Source organism: Tachysurus fulvidraco, chromosome 21 (assembly GCF_022655615.1).
Source record: "Tachysurus fulvidraco isolate hzauxx_2018 chromosome 21, HZAU_PFXX_2.0, whole genome shotgun sequence".
NCBI lineage: Eukaryota > Metazoa > Chordata > Actinopteri > Siluriformes > Bagridae > Tachysurus > Tachysurus fulvidraco.
This window is the reverse complement of record NC_062538.1, coordinates 2202290-2224597: the sequence shown is the minus strand read 5'-3', so window position 1 is coordinate 2224597 and position 22308 is coordinate 2202290. Positions and strand designations below refer to the sequence as shown.

The following is a 22308-nucleotide window of genomic DNA, read 5'->3' as shown; positions in this document are numbered from 1 at the left end:
GAATGTACAGTATGTCAGGGTGTACAGTATGTCGGAGTGTACAGTATGTCGGAATGTACAGTATGTCGGAATGTACAGTATGTCGGAGTGTACAGTATGTCGGAGTGTACAGTATGTCGGAGTGTACAGTATCTGTGTGGATTTGTGATCGTTCGGCTACAAGATCATTACTGAGATCAGACTCTGATGTCGGGATGTTGAGGAGAATCCAGTTCCAGTGTTGAGTCAGATTCAGGGCTCTGTGCAGGACACTCAATGTTCTTCTACTTTCTCCAACCTTCTCACCTCCACACCGTGTCTTCGTGAAGCTTATCTTAGTTCCAGTGAAGGGAAACTGCACAGCTACAGCATACAAAGACCTTCTACACAATTGTGGGGAAAACCCACATAAGGGTTTCTCTATTTCCTCTAAATCAACCATGTGATTAAAAAAAAAAAAAGGGAAGCAGTTCCTACACTGTTCCTACAGCGTACAGTTGTCACGGTCACCGTTTCTTCTGGTTTATACGTTGCACTTGTACTGCATGACCTTGTTATTGTATACGTTGGCTGGCATTATGATCAGAAACAGAGTTATGTTCAAAATCTGGCTGCAGGCCAAAAGCGTGCGATTGTGGAATGTTACAAACCCAAGTGGCGGTTAATTACACACGATGATTTACACCTCCGAACGTACTCGGGCTTCGTCGGCCGCTTCAGGTGATGCCGTCAAGCTACTGTATTTCCCTTTTAGACGAACGTGCCTATAGATTAAAGCGACTGCCATTTATTTGCTATTGCAAATTACAAAAGTGTTTAGAAGACACGAGGCTCTGAATTAGTCTTTTATGAGATCAGGAATGAAACAAGAATCAGAACTTGTGCTCAATTACGATATTATCTCTTATTTTCTACCGCTTATCCGAACTTCTCAGGTCACGGGGAGCCTGTGCCTATCTCAGGCGTCATCGGGCATCGAGGCAGGATACACCCTGGACGGAGTGCCAACCCATCACAGGGCACACACACACTCTCATTCACTCACACACACACTCTCATTCACTCACACACTACGGACAATTTTCCAGAGATGCCAATCAACCTACCATGCATGTCTTTGGACCGGGGGAGGAAACCGGAGTACCCGGAGGAAACCCCCGAGGCACGGGGAGAACATGCAAACTCCACACACACGAGGCGGAGGTGGAAATCGAACCCCGACCCTGGAGGTGTAAGGCGAACATGCTAACCACTAAGCCACCGTGCCCCCCAAAAAAGAAATTATTTATGGATGCATCAATGCCAGCTACACACTGAGGAACATTTGTGTATGAAAGTAAGCAGGTGTTGATGGACAGATGAAGAAAACAAGGTTTAAAAAAAACAGCTCGGTTGAGTCGTGAACTGATGATTTCACCGAGGAATTCCGCTCAACTGCATTCCTGTGTGATGATGTCTATCTCTCTGTCTGATATCTCTCTTGATCTAGTCCTATTTCATTAACCATTAAACATCAAGCAGTTCTTGTCACTGCCAAAAACAAACGAACGTTGGCAGAAAAAACGCACCGCACCGAGAAGCTGATCAGCTGGAAAACAGATCAGGATCAAAACACGCTGCTGCTTTTTTTCTCATTTCTCCTGCCAGCGGTGTGTCCCGAGGCGCAACGATGCCTGACACGACACTCGTGGCGAATTTGAAGGAAAAAAACAAAAGCATAAATTCGATTTTTTTACTAAGCTACATATCTGCAGCAAACTCGGAGAACGTAAAGGAGCGTGCGGAAGCCGGGAGAACTTAGTAGAGAACTTGTTCCTGGTTCTTAGACACGATATGTAGCTGATTTACATGGAAACTAGTCATGTGACACAAAAAGCTCACAAACACATTCTTAACGTGACACGATAAAAAAAAAGATCGAGGCAGGATACTGGACCAACCTGACCTCCAGCTGATAACATCTGGCAGGTCTAAAGGTGGTGGTGTTGAGGCCGGAGGTCAGAACGTCGGGTCACGTGTGTGACGTTTTATCTGCAGGTGTGGAACTGAACACTCACTAAACCTACCTGCAAATTTGGCTTCGTCAAAACAAAGCGTAGGATTTTACCTTCTGCTGCTCGGTTCGATGGTTCGTGTCGACGCTCTGGCGTTAACTCACTCAGAACTACAGGAGCATCACAGCATCATTATTACACTTTACATCCTCGACTTAGTACCTGGAGCTTACTCGGGAAGTGTAATAACATGTTTATACTCCACTTATAACAGCACGCTGTCTTTGTAGTATCTGAACATGTTAACACTCAGCACACGACTAAAGGGATCATTAGGGTGGTGGTGTGTGTGTGTGTGGGGGGGGGGGGTGTTAAAGATGGGACAGCAAAACAGAGAGAGACAGGCTTTGCATTCTCTCTCTCTCTCGCTCCCTCTCTCCCTCTCTCTCACTCTCACACACAAACACACAATTCAGCTCAGATCAGTATGAGAATGAGAGAGAAACTGACAGACGTTTAAATGCAGAGTTTTATCTTAAGATTTTCTCAAGAATTCTGTCTCTCTCTCTCTCTATGATATATGAATGCGCTGACTCTATACTATCTAATATGTATATATATATATATGTATATATATATATGATGTTATATATATATAAAAAATATCGTATATATATATAGTATATATATATATATATATATAGATATAATGATATATATGTATAGATATATTTATATATATATAATTATATATATATATATATATATATATCTTCTAAAAAATAATATAATATATATTTATGTATATGATTAGTATCTATATATATCAATTAATATTATATATAGTATAATAAATTAATAAAAATATATATATAATATCGTTTGTGTATATATATATGAAATAATTAAACAAATATATAAAGGTATAAGTAAATAACTATATGTAATAGATATATATTTATATATATTATCTCATATATATATATCTCTCTATGATATATATATTATAAAAAAATATCTGTATATGTGTCTCGATCTATATATATCTATCTATCTTATATCCTTATCCCACTCTCTTCTCTCGGTGGGTAAGAGAGCAGGACTGGAAAAAACCGCACAGTCGAAGAGAGAAAGATAAGCAGAGCGCGGGGGGAGAGAGGAGAGGAAGAGAGAGAGAAGGAAAATAAAGCTCTCCTCTCTCCCTCATCTCTCCCTCTCTCCTTCCCTCTCTCTCTCCCTCCCTCTCTCTCCCCCCTGCTTCTCTCTCTCTCTCTCTCTCTCTCTCTCTCTCTCTCTCTCTCCCCCTGCTTCTCTCTCTCTCTCTTCTCTCTTGCTCTCCCCCCCCCCAGCTTGTCCACAGATGTTCACCTACACGAGGACCAGAGTCATGACTGAGAGCAGTGACGGTGCAGTAAATCCTCCACCTGTAAACCATCTGTTCATCACCTGTTCAGTAAAACATCAGACATTATCAGGTTTGCTCTCAGTCCTCGCTCTCTCTTACAGCCCTTCTGCCTCCATCACTGCAGGAAAGATGGCTGTATACAATACTCATAAAGTCCTTCGATTATTACTGTGATATTTCTTTATTCCTCAAAGTTAGGGTCCCTTTAAGGAACTGTTGCTTCGGAAAAATAGCTTAAAAAGGAAACGTGACACATTAAGAGCCTGGGGGGTGTAAACTTTCGAGCAGGGCGATCTCAACTGTATAAAAGATTATTCTATTTAAAGATCTTAGTTTTTTTTCATTTAGTTCCGCCTGTCATAAGATGTCTAAATGTTTCGCAGAAAACTAAACGATAGATTCACCCCGATCGTCTTGTTCAAAAGTTTAAACACCCCCTTGAACATCAGCGAACCCTCAGCAGGTGTGAAACTGACAGATCTTAACATCCCACAGCCAATGGATATGGAACAGAAATGGGTCAGAAGATGCTGGAAAAGCAAAGGACCTGGAGGACCAGTGAGTGGGTTCGGGTTTATCACAACATGTGAACTTTTTCATGTAATAATGGTTCATAATTCTATTTTATAAATCGATGTCGATGCCATCGTCCATTATTTCTATATTATTCACCGCATAGTTTATTCACATGCTGCGTTCGATAGCCGGCGGGTTTTTTCCCCCCAGCGTCGCAGCTCAGAATGGCTGCAGGTTATAAATGATGTCATTCTGAGAGAAAGGGAACGTAGCTGCCGTCCCGAGGCCCGAGTGTGTGACTGTGTGCGGTAACTTCAGCTTGTGGTTAAAAGCTTTCCTTCTGTAGGCTGAACATGGAGAGGTTTCTGTAGTTACTGTGAAGCTGTCAGCAGTTTATTAGTCTGAAGGAAGGTGTTCACACAGCCGCTCATGTGGGAACCAACAAGTCCATTCCTTCATGTGACACACCCTCCACACCGCCTCCAGCAAATACACACTCTACACACACACACACACACACTACACACGCTACACACACTACACACACCCTCCACACCGCCTCCAGTGACAGCACTCTTACACAAACCCATAAGCCCTGCAAGCACATTATACACACTCTACACACACGCTACACATTCTACACACGCACTACACACTCTACACACGCTACACACGCTACACACTCTACACACACGCTACACATTCTACACACGCACTACACACTCTACACACACGTTACACATTCTACACACACGCTACACACGCTACACACTCTACACACGCACTACACACTCTACACACGTACTACACACTCTACACACGTACTACACACTCTACACACGTACTACACACTCTACACATGCACTACACACTCTACACACGCACTACACACTCTACACACGCACTACACACTCTACACACGCACTACACACTCTACACATGCAATACACACTCTACACATGCAATACACACTCTACACACACTCTACACACATGCTAGACACACACACTACACACGCTACGCATTCTACACACACTCTACACACACGCTACACATGCAATACACACTCTACACATGCAATACACACTCTACACATGCAATACACACTCTACACATGCAATACACACTCTACACACACTCTACACACATGCTAGACACACACACTACACACGCTACGCATTCTACACACACTCTACACACACGCTACACACGCTACACACTCTACACACGCACTACACACTCTACACACGTACTACACACTCTACACACGTACTACACACTCTACACACGTACTACACACTCTACACACGTACTACACACTCTACACATGCACTACACACTCTACACACGCACTACACACTCTACACACGCACTACACACTCTACACACGCACTACACACTCTACACACGCACTACACACTCTACACACACGCTACACACTCTACACACGCACTACACACTCTACACATGCAATACACACTCTACACATGCAATACACACTCTACACACATGCTAGACACACACACTACACACGCTACGCATTCTACACACACTCTACACACACGCTACACATGCAATACACACTCTACACACATGCTAGACACAAACGTTACACATGCTACACACACACACACACTACGCATTCTACACACACTCTACACACACTCTACACACACAGCTCTACAAATGCACCACACACTGTACACACATGCTACACACTCTACACACACACACACACACCCTACACATGCACTACACACTCTACACATTCTACATGCTCTAAACATGCAGTACACACTCTACACATCAGGCTCTTCAAACTCTACACACTACACACACTATACACAGACTACACACACACACACTTCACACACACGGCTCTACACATGCTACACACTCTACACACACACTACACATGCACTACACACTCTACACACTTTACACACACACACTACACACACTCTACACACACTCTACACACACAGCTCTACAAATGCACCACACACTGTACACACATGCTACACACTCTACACACACACACACACACCCTACACATGCACTACACACTCTACACATTCTACATGCTCTAAACATGCAGTACACACTCTACACATCAGGCTCTTCAAACTCTACACACTACACACACTATACACAGACTACACACACACACACTACACACACACGGCTCTACACATGCTACACACTCTACACACACACTACACACTCTACACACACTCTACACACACTCTACACACACTCTACACACACTCTACACACACTCTACACATCATACTCTTCAAACTCTACACAGCTTGACTTGGTGTGAAGTGCAAAACAAACCACAGCTGCACAAGCAAACAAAATAAAAAACAATAACACTTCAGTGCTTACCTCAGGAGGCTCGGGACTCTTGATGGGGCTCGACGGCGTACTGAACACCGAAGCTTGGCCATTGATGTTCTAAACACAAGAACACACACACAAGTGTATTAACAACTCATCATGTGACACAGGACACACACCTTAAACCGAAGTACTGAAGGTTGGTGATTTCCTCGCCTTTTCCTTTTCCCCTGCATTTTCTCCCCAGGTTAGTTTTGGTCAGGTTGAAGGCAAACACCTGCTTCCTCTGAAGCGCAGCTTTATCCTCACACAGATCTCTACAGATTACAGTTACAGGCTGCCTGCATCGTCGGGACACGAACTCAGATGAGATCACGTCCGTGTCGACCACCACAGAGGGTCATCTGATCTGCGGCATCTTTTCTCTCTCGGCGTATTACGTCACGTTATGTTATGAATCCTCACCTATTATAGGCTGAGATGCTTATAAAATAAACTTTATTAAATAAATAAAAATAAATGTATCGTCACTGAACCCATGAGATTTACATTCCGGAGCTCAGATATTCTTCATCTCGCGTGGTTTGCTCACACTTGGCTAATTGCGGTAAATTAGCTGTTTAAGCGATGCTATCTGTAATAAAAGGAAGAATTCGGGGGTGACGTCAGTACTGTATGTAGCGTATGTTTGCGTGTTGGTTCATGATCTCGCTCAGAGCCTCAGGGACCCACACGGCAGCTGTGCTGTCTGTACACATCGCACCAACTCTACTGGACTCCAACAACTCAACGTGACACAAGAAAAAACATTTCGAAACCCAAGATGTTTGTTTTATTAGGAAAAATAAATCAGACTGGATAGAAATCGGTGTTAACGTACGTGACCTGAAGGGATTTATGTTACATTACACTACGTTTCATACTAGAAAAAAACGTTTTCAGCAAACGTCTGTAACGACGCACGACGTATTATAAGCGGATAACGACACCTTTATTATCGCATCACTTCCTGTTCCGAGGCAGCGATGATAACCTGGAATTTTATTTGTTTTCCGAAGCGCCAACTTTTTTGTTTTAAACCTGACATTTCTTCCAGTTTATCTGTACAGAAATCTCAGTGTGTAAATAACTTGGAAAGTCTTTACGTCTATCTGTTCTTTATCCATATTATTTCTTATATATTTCAGTATTTTAGGTGTTTATTGTGTGGTTACGGTCTTGAACGCATCACATAACCAAATGAACTGCAAACAACACTCTCGATGTCACGAATAGTTGAGCGAAAGTTTTCCGTAGCTCCTTCTTGCACACTCGTGAAGTGAAAACTACAAGCCTGTCTTTGTTGTATTATTCAGTATTTCGTGCCTTGTGTTAATTCCTGATCCTCCGTGCGGCTCTCGTGCTCGTAACGTCGGTTTGTCATGACGCTAAACGTCCAGTCGGGGATGAGTAAAATCTAGCAGACTCTCAGGTGTGTTAAAACAAGCGTAAACACCTACTCGAGCTCTCGTGATAAAGACTAATGAGTTAAAGGATTAATGATTAATGAATTCAGATGAAAAACGCTCCCAATCACGTGGAAGGAAACTAAACAGTACAGGAAGTTCAACAGCTAACTGGAAAACAAACAAAACAAACAAAAAAAAAAAGACTTTATAGTGTGTGTGTGTGTGTGCGTTCGTGTCACGGCGGAATTCTTTCCGTGTTTCGTGGAGCTGAAAAAATGGAACAGCACCAACACTATTGTTCATGGATTAAACCCTGGGGTGTAGTGGCAGAATTGTGCAGGAACGAGCTGACTGAAGTTACCACATCACCCTTTACTACTTATAGGAATGCGGATTTATATCTTAGTTAAAAACAAAAAAATTATTTGTTTGTATGAAATTTCACGAGGGAATCAGGGCACCTGCCACGCCACCCTGTACCACCCCACTAATCACACCCAGAGACATTAAACCTACTCATATATTCCTGACCTGACTTTTGGTGAGCACCACAAGGTGTCCATTAGCAACACCTAGACATCTATTAGGGTTAGGATCGTGCGGCAGGGTGGCGGCTTTCGAAACGGCCCGCAGTTGTCGCCACACCCAAGAACAGCTTTAAAGGGCCAAATCATACAAACTTTGACCAAACAGTTTTATTTAAAAATCCACAGAATGTGGGCGAACACTGGCAGGGTGGCAACAAGGGTGGCACAGGGGTGACACAAAGGTGGCACGGGGGTGGCAAAGGGGTGGCAAGAAACCACACCAAGGGTTATACTGATATATATTTGAAGTGATAATGCTGATTAGAAAGGCACAGAAAGTGACAGAACACCTGCACCGTGTCATTAGGAACTTATTTATCTTACATTATCTTAATCTTAACCTTTATTTAGTGTCTCAACAACAAAACAAAAAGAAATAAAGGTTAAAACTCACCACCTGTTGGATACTGTCGGTCTCGTCCATGCTGCTGACGCTGACCCGGGCCATGTTCTGGACGTTCTGGACGTTCTGCAGGTAAACCGGCGTTAACATCTGCGGCGCCTGATTGACCACGACGTAGGACTCGGATGCGCGCTGCATGTTCACGGGCATGAGGTAGCGCACGTTCCCGTGGAGCGCGGTGCCGTCCATGGAGCCGTTGACGTACTGCACGGAGGAGAACTGCGCCGGAGAGACACCGACCCTGCGCAGAGTCGCGCCGCCGGTGAAGCCGAGCTGGTTCTGGGAGAGCAGCGTCGCTGTGGCCGGTTCCGAAGCGACGCTGACGGTCCGGAGTGTGGTGGTGGTGCTGTGCGCTGACGGTAGCGTCATGTTAGGATGGATGTAGAATGAACTGAGCTCAGAAAAGAGAAAGCGACGAACAAGACGACTTCTGCTCTGAAGTCCGGACAACAGACTCGGAAGTTCCCCTCAGGAGCGACGTAGTCGTCAGTGGGTGGAGTCTGGGTATGGACGTGGGCACGGACAAGGGCAGGGCGCAGGTTTGATACCTGATAGTAGGCGTGGCTAACAGGTGAGAGCGCGAGTCATCAACGAACCGATTCCTCTTGAATCGTTCAGGAAAAAAAACACCTGCTGATTCATTCAGTCATTCGGTCAGGTAGCAACAAATGAGCGAATAAGGACAAAAAAGGCTGCTTTTAGTTATTCTTTTAATAAAGAATATAATATAATCTATAATAAATATAATATAAATAAGTGTAATATAATATAAATAATATAAATATTGTTTTATTATATAATATAAATAGATAATTAAAAACAAATCATTGATATAAATAAATGAAATGACAAAATTTCACTGTAAGGAAACTTTGTATTGTATATAATTGCGAACATTACAAATTTTAAAAAAAAGTTTCCTAATTATTTTTGTTTTATTTTACACCATATACAGTACAAGCAGAGCGTGAAAACGACTCTTACACTAGAGTCGATTCCATTGATTCGACTCACTTGAAAGTGTCACTTCTCAAAACAAAACGATTCAGGAGTGAATCACTAAACACTGCAAACAGGAAGCGTCGGGTATTGTTCATAGAAATATAAATCTACCAAAGCATAATAAAAGCTTGCTTTCCATTTACTTGAGTGTTTATTAAAATGAATAAACAATACTTCAAAGAATAAACAAGGCAGATGATTCGCCAGGATTTTGTTTTATTGTCAGATGCACATTTATATCATACAACGCAAAACCAGCCACATAATAGATATATTACTGCAACAAATAAGGTTAAGTAATAACATGTTCACCATTAGAACCAAAAATGATTGAAGACCTCAGAAGGACACATTTTTTTGAGAACGTGGTATTGAGAAGAATAAAGCAAGGCAGAAAGCAAAGAGCTGCAGGTTCCAATCATGTCAAATGTGCTGCGTTAATCTTCTCCATGCAAGGGTTTGTGATGACTGTGTTCCTTTCGAGATCCATGAAACATGCTCGTGAAAAAAAAAAAGGGGGAAAAGCAACGATGAAAGCAACACATCGATATGACTGTCATCGGCTGCGTCCTCCCAGATGTGAAAACACGGCAACAATCCAAAAAAGTTTTCAATTTATATATATAAATAAACACAATCTTGATTTAAAAAATAATAATAAATTTGGTTTTGAACATTTTTCCCAACACGACACGATTCCAAAAGCAAAAAGTGCACGTTAAAAAGAATACAAACATTTTACAGACCAAAAGAAAACCTTTAAAAAAATTAAATAAAATAATTTGACTAATAAATGTAGTGAAAAGATTATGGCACATGGGTCTCGGTCTCGGCTGAAACCTGAAAGCAGGCGTCACGTAACGGTTTGTGTTTGAGATGATCGCATGTGTCGATCGCTCGAGCTCATGAAGATAGACTTGAGGCAAGTCTTGACATAATCCAGGCATTACCTTAACCAGGCGATGTTTTGAGGCCAAACCTATCGTTCTGGATAACAGAACAGAACACAAGCACATACAGTAACTGAAGTCAGCTGAAACATTAGGACCTGGAACACCATTCAAACTGCTCATTCGTGAAATCATCCCATCAGCCAAAAGAGTTTAAAACAAAAATATCTTGCACTGCAGAACAGTTCTAGTTGTGTGTGGAAAAGAGGACCGTGGAGACTAACCAGGTTGGTTCGAGGTGACCGAAAGTAACTCAAATAACCGCTGTTTACATCCGTGCTGATCAGAAAAGCATCTCAAATGTGATCATTTCTTTAAAGTCACCGTACCCTTTCTGTCCGAGGCAGTTTAAACCCGTGGCTTACAACACCACCACCACATTATACTGTCAAAAAGTCACATTTATATCTCTCTCTTTTTTTTGTGTGTGTTAACATTAACCAAGTCTCTGGTCTTGTATCTGCTCTCACGTGATTGGCTGATTAGATAATTACACAAACAAGGCTCTTAAAAGAACTTCCATGTAACACACTCGCATCTAATATTGCACCGAACGGTCGCTTGGGAAGATTCTGTACGGTGATGCAGCACACAGGCGTGAAAAGTTAGTAGCGAAAGCTCTCATGCAAAATTGTTACAACAAACGTGTGGGTGTTTCCTAAAAACCTCTACAACAGGCAGGCAGACCAACCAGGTGTGTGTGCAGGCACAAAAACACAAAACTTGCTTATAGCATTAATAATAATAATAATAAATAATAATAATAATAATAATAGAAGATGATGGACTAGAGAAGCAAATCCATACACATGGTTTCAGTATCATGAAGGTTTGCACTCTCGCTTTTTGTATCCTGAACAATGTTGAAAACAAAAAAAAATGTAGAAGTAACAGTACCGATGTCACATTTTAAAATGTTTTTTTTTTTTTACAGTACACTTTGACAGGTCAGAATTTGGAGAGAAAGAAAGAAAGAAAGAAAGAAAGAAAGAAAGAATGAAAGCTGAGCTTAACACTTTCTAATGTACAGCAGCATAATGTACAGTTTATCACAGCTACACAAAATATAATACAATTCCACACATGCTCGTATACAAACACACACACACACACACACACATCAATAAAAGAGAGCCCTGCAGGACAGAAGTGCTTTCGGTTCTGTGCGTTTTCTACACATCTTCCTCTGCAGTGAGATTATTAACAGAAACAAATCTGCCGTTTGGGCTGAGCAACGTTTGGCAACAAATAATGAAAAAGAAGGAGTGCTGAATTCCATTGTGTTCTAACACAAAATGTTGCTGAATTAACCTAGACTTGCTGACAGTAACATTCAGAGCAGGCTGACCTACACGTCATATAAAGGTGCTCCAGTAAAGCTAATCCGGACACGGCGCTCTTTATAAACACAATCCCGAGTGCGCTCGGCTTCGGATGCGACTCTCACGCGCCTGCTACACAATCTACACTATCGCTAACAGCGCTACTAAAGCCGCAGATCCTGACTGACTGACTAAGGCGAGGAGAGACGCGTTTGGACTGAGACAGTTGGTGAACGAGCGCAAGGCTGCTGTGGAGTGAAGCGAAGCGACTTCCAATGACCTTGTGCGCGTTCTGTCGACTCTGGACGTCACGACAATCTGACGTAACGTTCCATCCTGTCTTTGAGCTGACCTAAAATTTAGCTGCCATGATTGATAAAGCAAGGCTTTAGGTGTAAAATCATGGTGCAAACTCATAAAAAGATTTAATATCCAACGGGGGAAAAAGAAAAAAAAAAACACAGTAAAATATATAAATCATGTTTACGTGCTACAAGGAGGGACTGAGAACAACAGGATGAAAACAGGAAGTGGTGCTCGCTTGCTTCCCGTCTCTCACACACACACACACGCACGCACACTTTCACCCGGTGCAGTGTCATGTCAGTGTCAGGAACTCTATAATGGAAGCTTCTTCAGCTGCTCGTAAGTGATGAAGAACTGGAGTCGCAGTCAAGGCTTTTACAACATTATGTAAATCAGTTTCCTTTATTTTGCTGAACGACACATTCATGCTGACTATATACTGACCTCTAGTGGTCATTCGATGTAAAAACTAAAACAGCAAACAGGCTGAAGCGCATTAGGAAGTTTAGGAATTTTTCTAACAGGTTTAATTATAACATGACTCAAGTTGTCTGCTGTGTGTATCCTGAGATCACCTGGAGCTTCGCTTGTTAACGATCTCGGAAACGAATCGTTTAAAGAATCAGGTTCGGCGTAGTACCGTGTACGGCACAAAGTCTTAAACTGGTGCTGTGTGTTATTTCTATCTGCATATTACATGTTTATACATCTTTATCTGCTGTTCTTGACTGTTACCGAGTAAGAATAATAAGCGGCTTTCCTTCTGTGGTTAGAGATTTCGTGTTAAAAACATCTCAACAGATAATAACAACAATCATGATGATGGCTGGTAATTTAAAAATGAAACTGAGCTCCTGAAACATTACAGCTCGACTTGGAACCCTGAATGGTAAACAGCAATGTTTCGGAAGATACACGGGCGAGTATGAACCAGCATAAACCAGTATAAATCAGCCACAAAGGATACGATGATGTTCCAGGGTCCGAGGCGCAGCCAGTTGGGCCAGAAGCCCTTGTACAGGGCGAAGAAACCTTCGTTCCTCCACGTCTGCATGAGTCCGTCCAGCGTGCCTTTGTACAGAAAATTCCCAGACAGCACGCGCTGGTTCATCATCCGTGTCCTCACCACGTCCACAGGGTTGGACGCGAGCGCTCCTGCTAGACCGCACGCAAAACTGGAACTGCAGAACGAATACCAGGATGTTACGATGAGGCAAATCAGAACGACAGGTAAACCAATACGTCGTCTGACTACAGCACATGGAGTAGAACAGACAGTATAGGTTTCTCTCACGTGAAATAAAGTTAAACAGAATGTTGCTTGAAACACACTGTTAAATTTCTGACTGGGTTTCTGTTGCTAAGCAACAAGCCATTTCACAAGCTGTACATGTTTGGCAATGTGGAGTTAGCGGTGCAAAAGCTTCTGCTAACGACACACTAACTACATATTCCTGAGTCCTGAACTGCCAATGTGAATTTATACAGGACTTATAAATGTGTGTTACTCACATGAAATGAGTCAAAACCGTGTCTCCCATCATCCCAGAAGCAATCAAGTGCTTCTTTGTGATGTCGTAGACCGGAAGCTCGACGCCGACCACGATGGCGGCTCTCTGTGCCGTCGGGATGACGCCCTGAAACATATGATTCAGCAGCTGGGTCAAGCGTAAGCTAAACTTAGACGAGTTAGAGTAAATAAACAAACAACAAACAAAAAAGACAGGTACTGTAAGCAATAGCACATATTTTTAGTGAGGTCTGATTAATCTATACTTTTTTTATATAATTATTTTATATTGTTATATTTATTTACGATGTAAGAAATTTTGTGTTTTTGGATTTAACTGAATAAAAACAATGCAGCTGTTTTGTACAGACGTAAACGTGAACTCTAAAGCTCAGGTCATTAAAATCCTTTTGATGATCAGGGCATCAGAACATCACTGAATCAGTGAATCATTTACGTTTATGGTGTTTGGCAGTTGCCCTTATCTAGAGCGACTTACATTGACCTCATTTATACAACAGAGCAGTTGAGGGTTAAGTACATTGCTCAGGGGCGCAGCGCTGGTAGCCTGGTGGTCCAAAGCTTTGGATTGAATCAGTGAACCAATATTTCAGTGAATCAGTGAACCAATATTTCAGTGAATCAGTGAACCAATATTTCAGTGAATCAATGTTTCATTGAATCAGTGAACCAATATTTCAGTTAATCAGTGAACCAATATTTCAGTGAATCAGTGAACCAATACCTCAGTGAATCAGTGAATCAAAGTTTCAGTGAATCGGTGAATCAAAGTTTCAGTGAATCAGTGAATCAAAGAACCAAAGTTTCAGTGAATCAGTGAACCAATATTTCAGTGAATCAGTAAACCAATATTTCAGTGAGTCAGTAAATCAAAGTTTCAGTGAATCAGTGAATCAAAGTTTCAGTGAATCAGCAGCTCTGAATAGAGCGTGTGGCTTAAGATCATATTAGCTAGTTCCTGTTTTCTTTTCCTCACCCTCCAGAGTCCTCGTGTGCCCTCTGTCTGGTAAATGTTGATGAAGTTGGCCATCATGCTGCCTTGCAGTAAACTGCCCTGAGCCTGCATGCGAATCTGCAAACAATACGGAGAGAAACACAATACATGATGATGATATTCACTACAAATCCCCTAGAGACACAGACAAATAGCACAAATTCCTCTTAGAAAGGAAGAGGAAGATTCGACGTCCTGAAAATCTCCATTTAGAAAGACGTCGTTCTTTATATCAGTTTAAACCTTTTATCCGTTTAACATTACTTTAGTAACAGTTATGTAGATTCAACATTTGAATGATTTCCACACATGAAGCTTGTGAAGCTCCGCCCTCAGGATCTACTCTGGTCTGTAGAGTGAAGTGTCTATAAAATGACTGACAGGAGAGGCATCCAATCACAAACCAGCATTCTGGGCCAGAAGTCAGTTTTCCAGGCAGGTTTTCTTAGCAACCTGCTCACAAACATCTATTAAAGTCAAGACTTTTCCTTTAATACGTTATCATCTGGAAATCAACACACTCCGATAGAACAGAATCAGAATCGAGCTCTCGGCAGCTGAAGAAACGAGTCTGAAGATTTCCTGTCATGCCTCACCTTCAGCACGTCTGTAGGGTTTGCTAAAGAAGAGGACAGGACTCCCGAGACGACGCCGCAGAACACGTTGATGACCATCGTCTCATCTGTAAGCAGCAAAGAGCACCGAGCTTCGGATTAACTTCAGAGTGTCATGTAGCTCGTGAAGGAAAAAAAAATAGTCAAGTCTCTTTATAATGTAAACATTTCCAGATTTCTAAATTTCTTTTTTCTAAAATCCGATTGAAATATTTGCCATTTGTCAGATATTACTGATCAGCAAAAGAAAAAACAAAACAAAAACAAACAAAAAAAAAAGGCAGCCCCTAATCATCTTGGGGACTAAAACGAATAAATTTAAAAAAATGCTGGGTTCGACCACTAGGTGGCAAAATAGAGCAACACACTTATGTCATTATATATTCAAAAATCTGACGCTGTAACCACGTCTCTTTCCAAAACAACTAATTCAGGGTTTTTGTTTGTTTGTTTGTTTTTTGCTCCACACGGTGAACACATCGCTGTACTGAGCTGTGACTCCAGACCCCAGGTACCACTGTTCTACAAAAAGCAGTGATATTTTCACACACTGACGTTACTTTGATTTAACTTGAACGCCGGATGAGGTCGGATGTATACGGTCGATCGGATTTCGGTACTCACCCTCGGGACGGCTCACGAATAATTTCTTCAGCGTGTTGTACGTCCCGATTTTAATCGTCCCGTAAGACGCCTGCCTCAGCAGAGCTGGTGAGATCCTTCAACACAGAAAATCAACACCATCTAGCGTTAACACACGTGTTCTGGATGAACTCCGTCAGGTCTTACGTTAGCTAGTCTTCTTGTGCGTAAACCTGAGTTCGGCAAACAAATAGCACGCGGAATAAACAAGATCTACACTCTACGTTTTAGATAAAGATTTTATATAAAGTCGCCAGAGAAGGATACGACTCTGTTTTGCCAAATTTACAGAATGTTTTCTTGTAAACATTCGTATATAAGATTTTCGGATAAAATACTTCTCCATTTTAAAAAAAAACAAAAAAAAACATGAGGCCTAATGTTTTCAATCTGGCAGCATAATACAGATAAAATGAAATCACCTGCTGAAGCTTGAATGGTAATTACATTATAATAAACAGTTATTAAAACTACTTTTAGAAGTCATTTAAACCCCACAGGTGTTTCTCACCACAGAAAAGTCTTAACTATCAAAGTTTGTATTCATGAACATTCTCAGTGGGCGTTTTCCCTTAAAATGAAAGAGAAGATCCTAAAAAATATAAAAGTTCTTCATAAAGCGTCTATAACCTGAAAAGAGCTCATAAGGTCATAAAGTGTTATTAGTACCGAGGAGGACGTTTAAGAGCTTGAAGAGTTTCTTTATCAGAAGAGAAAATGTCCGAAAGGTGAAGAAGGAGAAGAAATGTGTTGTATACGATATTTAATAATGATAGTGAGTTGATAAAATGATACAGATTAGATCGTGTAGGGATTATTATTGTGACCTCGGATTACAGATAACATCTCAGACGTTATATATAATTCTGCCGCTATGTCACTTAGTGATACTCTAACATCTCTGAAACTCTGTGTCTCTGACATTTCTGCTCTGTGTCGGAGATGTTTACATTTACATTACGTTTATAACATACAGATGTTAGATCGGTCGGTCACCGATGTAATCCCTACACCATATAGACTCAAATATCTGAACATAGAGACAAAGTGAAGCTTTACAATAGACCAGATTTTAAAAGCGTCACTATATATTATTTTATAAGACAACCAATCACAGTCTTCTACAGAACATGTCACCTAGTAACAGTTTAGGCTCCGCCTCCTCTCTAAGATAAAAGTTGTAGTATTTTCCCGGTCCCAAATCGCTCGCAAGATTATCAGGAGCTCTCTGAGATCATTCTTAGTGTCTTTATGAATATGGGCACAGATTATTGTTTACTGTGCCATTTCTCATGTATGTAACATGCTGTACACATTTTGGGAGTGTCCAAGCTTCCCTTTGCATATTTTGCAATTGGTCATCAGTGTTTCTGAACACAGGGAGGAAACGTGACTAGGTGGCTGACACCAAGAAAACTCCTGACTGTTACGGCTTTGTTCCTGCGATCAAAATACTACTTAAAAAAAAGAAACAATATATAAAGACAAACATGATTTACTGTTAAGAGTTTCTAACAGTAGGAACTTCTGTGTTTCTCTGCCATAGAGTGAAAGTGACCAAAAGACACACGGCGAGTTTGTCAGAATAAATAAGTTTAATCTTTCACAGCACATACTTTAGGCTGCAGTTTAAATAATAAACCTTACCACCTGATGTTAAACTAAACCTAATCGATCAACTGGACATGTCTTCTACACGATCTACATATTTTGGATGCATACACACCCCAAGCGGCCATTTTATTAGGAATGCCCGTACACCTGTGCGTTTATGTGCCGTTAATCTGATTGCAGGGCAGCAGGGAGGCACAATGAATAAACTCATGCAAATACAGGTCCAGAACTTTGTTTAAGCTCCCAAGTCTCGCGCTGTAGAGTTTATGGGTAGAACGAGATGTCGCTTCTGAAGTGGTGTGAACTTTAGCTGGAGCTCTTGACCAGATTTGAACTAATAAAGTAAACCGTGAGAGCTGCGTATGCAATACCAATAAAGCAGACGGTTCACAGCAACCGATTTTACATTCTGTTCCCTAAAAATCCGTAGCCGGGAGCGGGATGCACTTATTTCCAGGGATTTCAGAACAGCGTAACAGATATTGCGGCATCGGGTAGACGTGGCCTATTTGATAACCTAACCCTAATTTCTGGATGTTTATTTGTTTTCAAAAATATCTTAACTGTGAGATAATAAAGCATAATCGATATAAAATATAAAATCTACCTGTATGACTTTTTTGTCCTTCATTATCCATCGTAGGTATGCTCTATTTTTTTTTTTTTTTCCTTACGTCGTGGTAAGGAAACCCCTGGAATTTAGTGAATGCCACCCGGGAGTCAAGAGAGTAAAACCGGCCGTGCTGTGTGAGTGGGAGGGAGGGGCATAAATTATTTCTAGTGTCAATCACAAGGACACTAGCCAATTGTCTTTAAGATCATGTGTGTAAGCGGAAGAACCTAACAGAAAGGTGCTTTTCCTCCCCTCGTTTGTGTGACGGTGTCATGTAGATTTCATCCTTAATGTCTTAAGTTTTAATAATAAACTCTGCCCTCTGAAACCATCAGAACATCAGGGAATAAATTCTTAAGCATCCAGACACTCTTTCATACCGTTCTGTCCGAGTCGAAGCTCCGATTGCGTCGGACAAAATGACCAACGTGTTCTAGTACTGTAAGCACTCTGGACTTGCCAGGAACCTATCTGTATACCACATGTGGTTTTAACATCGGCTATTTTTAAATGATTGCAGCTTCTGTGAGCGATATGATATACAACTCATAAAATAGCAGTGCAGTCTGAGAACCAGGAGCACGTGAAACATTTATATACTGAATTACTGCTTGTGTGTTCTGAAGGATTTTAGAGTTAATTTGCTGCTCGTTTGTTTAGTTGGTTGGTTGGTGCCATGTTTTCCATAAGAAGTTAGCGATCGTGTAAAGTGAAGTTCAGACGTCCGTGTTAGATGGTTTTCCTTTAACAACTCACCAGGTGAGATTGGTGAACAACCTATTCGATCAGATAGTGTGTTCTTACCCAGAATACAAGGCCTTGATGCCTTCTTCCTGTCCGATCCTGAGAAGGGCGTGGAACATCCCTCTGTAGCGGACCTCCATGCACTGGGACTGGCCTTGGACCTGGAGTCGGGTTTTGGTCAGATCGATAGGAAATGTACCTGGGATTTAAATTCGTCACATATTATGGGACGCATGGGCAGTTCAGATGACAGAGGGTTCAAATATCTGTGAGGTAGGGGTGAACCGAAAGTATGTGTCCCCTGTCAATCACGTTTACAGTGGCACTGGCCAATCTCAGGCGTCTGAGAGCTCAAGGATGTGGAAGGTGGAAGACTGCACTTTACTGCGCGCAAAAAATCTACTTCTGTGATCATAAAAAGGTCTTTCATCGGCGTTCGTTTAAGCTTTATGTAATAAAACAGGACGACGATCAGAAAGGCGCCGACTGACGTCTCAAATAAATCAAATTCGAGGTCACATGAGGCACATTCGTAATACCGCGTGTAAACGGTTTGCGATCGGATTACGAGCCAGATTTTAATACCAGGTGTGAACAGAATCTCTGTCGTCTCTCCTTCAGGCATTAAAACTCAGGACTCTGGTCCGGGACACTGTCAAATTATATATACATATACACATATATTTACGTATATATTCGTTAAAGATTTGTAGGTAATCAAGGTGATGCAGGTGCACTTAATAAGAATATCACGCCATCTACGGCAATCTGTTGAAAATGTGCAGTGATTGAAGCAGGATGTAAATTTGAGCTTTGCATCACTTTTGCATCACGTTTGTACTCATCAGGGAAATGGGAATCAATGGGGAAACTGACATAGTGACAGCTCGCATGTCGTCATCATCATCATCATCATCATCAGAAAAGAAAGACAATAACACAACATGCACGAAAAATCTCACCGAATTCTGCAACAATCGATGCCATTCCTCCATAAACAAACGGCTTCCAGTTCAGACTGGACATTTCAGTGGAGGTTCCTTCAGCCTGGTGGAGGCCCACTAACAACAAAAAGAAGCCGAAATAGTTAAAAACAAGCTGCTTTAACCGGACATCTTGAAACATCATAGAGCCGGTTGTGAATACGTCCAGTGTGGAAGGAGACATGACCAAAAATGTGCACACTGGGAAAAAAGACCGCATTAGACATTCATGACAGCGCCATAGCAAACCTGCTGCAATGCTATTGGCTCATCGGTCAGTCCGTCACCTAATGCGCAAACGTGATTGGTGAACGCGAATGAGCTCGGGTTGGACCTACTTCCGTTTAACGGCTCGTTTTGATTGACAGGAATCAAGCTAATTTGTTTCCTTCACCACATCACAGTGAAGCATAAATCTAAACATTACTGCAAACATTAATGTAAACATTACAGTAGGTTTAAAATTACTGTACGTTTAAAATACAGCGTCTAGCGTCAGGCTAGAAATGCTACTGCATTCAACTAGTGCAATTAGCTGACCGCTATGCTAAGCTATGCTATAGATATCTATGAGCTATGCTAAGCTAAACTATGCTAAGCTAAACTATGCTAAGCTAAACTATGCTAAGCTAAGCTAACTAACCCGTGTCACAGCAGTAAAGTAGAAAACTGTGCCCTTTTCTTTAAACCTGTAATATTTATCAGCTTGTAATATTAAACACGTACCTGAGATGAAGTTATGAAGCGCTTTCTACTATTTTACACTGGACTCCATTTGGTCTAATAACAAAAACAAACAGAAAAAAGTAAAAACGGTTCACGAACCAGCGCAAAAAACTTCAAGAGCTCAAACACTTTAGTTTTCATTTTCCCACGAATCAGAACAGAACCGGAAGTGCTGTTTGCCGGAAGTCCATCCCATATTTTTGAGTGACGTAGAACCAAAGTCACCCTGACCCTAGATCTGTTATTGTAATAAAAAAACACATTTTATATCAAATATTAGAAATACGTTTTATAGGAAATATTATTATATACAACGCTTAATAGCATATAATAAATATATATTATAATATATATATATATATATATATATATATATATATATATATATATATATATATATATATATATATATTTCATTCAGATTTTAGCATAAAGAAACAACAAACCTAGGGAAAGTTTATCTTTATTCATTTGTTAGTTTCTTTTATCAAATCACAGTTTATTAAAAGTTCAGCAAAACGGAACAAGGATGTAAAGTAAATCTGTAGAATAATAATTTTAGCTCACAGCAATAGAAAATAAACACATTAAGTGTGTGTGTGTGTGTGTGTGTGTGTGTGTGTGTGTGTGTGTGTGTGTGTGTGTGTGTGTGTGTGTGTATGAGAGTGTGTGTGTGTGTGTGTGTGTGTGTGTGTGTGTGTGTGTGTGTGTGTGTGTGTGTGTGTGTGAGTGAGTGAGAGAGTGAGTGGGAGAGTGAGTGAGTGAGTAAGTGAGTGGGTGATTGAAGGAGTGAGTGATTGAAGGAGTGAGTGAGTAAATGAGTGGGTGAGTGAGTGAGTGAGTGAGTGAGTGAGTGAGTGAGTGAGTGAGTGAGTGAGTGAGTGAGTGAGTGAATGGGAGAGTGAGTGAGTGAGTGAGTGAGTGAGTGAGTGAATGGGAGAGTGAGTGAATGGGTGAGTGAGTGAGTGAGTGAGTGAGTGAACAAATAAGAGGATATAATTCCATATGTGTTAATCAGGAGACGACATATTCTAAGAGTTGATATAATTCATTGTAAGTTTATTATAAAGCATCGTAAAGTTCACTACATTTCTGCTGCATCAGACAGAATTGTTCTAAATAGCATGAGATTCAAAGCAATTCAGAAATAATTTTTCTCAAACCTGACACTGTATCTGTCTTAACTTTAATATCAATCTTCTTTAAAGGATTTCTATCTTCTACCCACTTCTTTATGTATATATAAATATATTCATTCATTCATTTTCTACCGCTTATCTGAACTACTCGGGTCACGGGGAGCCTGTGCCTATCTCAGGCGTCATCGGGCATCGAGGCAGGATACACCCTGGACGGAGTGCCAACCCATCGCAGGGCACCCACACACACACACTCATTCACTCACACACTACGGACAATTTTCCAGAGATGCCAATCGACCTACCATGCATGTCTTTGGACAGGGGGAGGAAACCGGAGTACCAAGAGGAAACCCCTGAGGCACGGGGAGAACATGCAAACTCCACACACACAAGGCGGAGGCGGGAATCGAACCCCCAACCCTGGAGATGTGATGCGAACGTGCTAACCAC

The 22308-nt window shown here is 41.3% G+C and overlaps 2 protein-coding genes across 4 annotated transcripts in view; both read right to left on the bottom strand.

The window, feature by feature from the left end:
- The window catches only part of pof1b (POF1B actin binding protein), a 30055-nt gene extending 20858 nt beyond the window's left edge, over positions 1–9197 (bottom strand). The window contains exons 1-2 of one of the 2 annotated variants that reach the window (XM_027177323.2): positions 8670–9197; positions 6286–6354 (exon numbers count right to left, since the gene is read on the bottom strand). In XM_027177323.2, coding sequence (XP_027033124.1) covers positions 6286–6354; positions 8670–9044 — 444 coding nt within the window. In that variant the 5' untranslated portion in view covers positions 9045–9197. Of the gene's footprint in view, positions 1–6285; positions 6355–8666 lie in introns of both variants that reach the window. The other variant, XM_027177322.2, reaches the window with a different exon arrangement.
- A 679-nt stretch (positions 9198–9876) lies between these two features.
- slc25a14 (solute carrier family 25 member 14) lies at positions 9877–20885 on the bottom strand. 2 transcript variants are annotated; one of them, XM_027177339.2, is made up of 9 exons: positions 20717–20885; positions 19970–20068; positions 19068–19206; positions 16019–16113; positions 15377–15462; positions 14763–14858; positions 13768–13892; positions 13223–13436; positions 9877–12609 (listed from the first exon to the last, which is right to left on the bottom strand). In XM_027177339.2, exons 2-9 carry the CDS (start codon positions 20031–20033, stop codon positions 12568–12570), a joined length of 861 nt encoding a protein of 286 aa, XP_027033140.1. In that variant the 5' UTR covers positions 20034–20068; positions 20717–20885; the 3' UTR covers positions 9877–12567. The 2 variants fall into 2 exon arrangements, with proteins under 2 accessions (XP_027033140.1, XP_047661442.1); XM_047805486.1 differs by lacking the exon at positions 20717–20885 and having other exon boundaries at positions 19970–20092.
- Positions 20886–22308: the final 1423 nt, after the last annotated feature.

Bases quoted from the DNA above. Each gene is read 5' to 3' on its own strand.
- slc25a14 (XM_027177339.2), bottom strand. From the start codon at position 20,033: ATGTCCAGTCTGAACTGGAAGCCGTTTGTTTATGGAGGAATGGCATCG. The intron at 14,859-15,376 runs GTGAGGCATGAC...TATTGTTTGCAG, and splicing joins ACCCTACAGACGTGCTGAAG to ATTCGCATGCAGGCTCAGGG. The intron at 12,610-13,222 runs GTATCCTTTGTG...CTGCGACTCCAG, and splicing joins TCGGACCCTGGAACATCATC to TTCTTCATCACTTACGAGCA.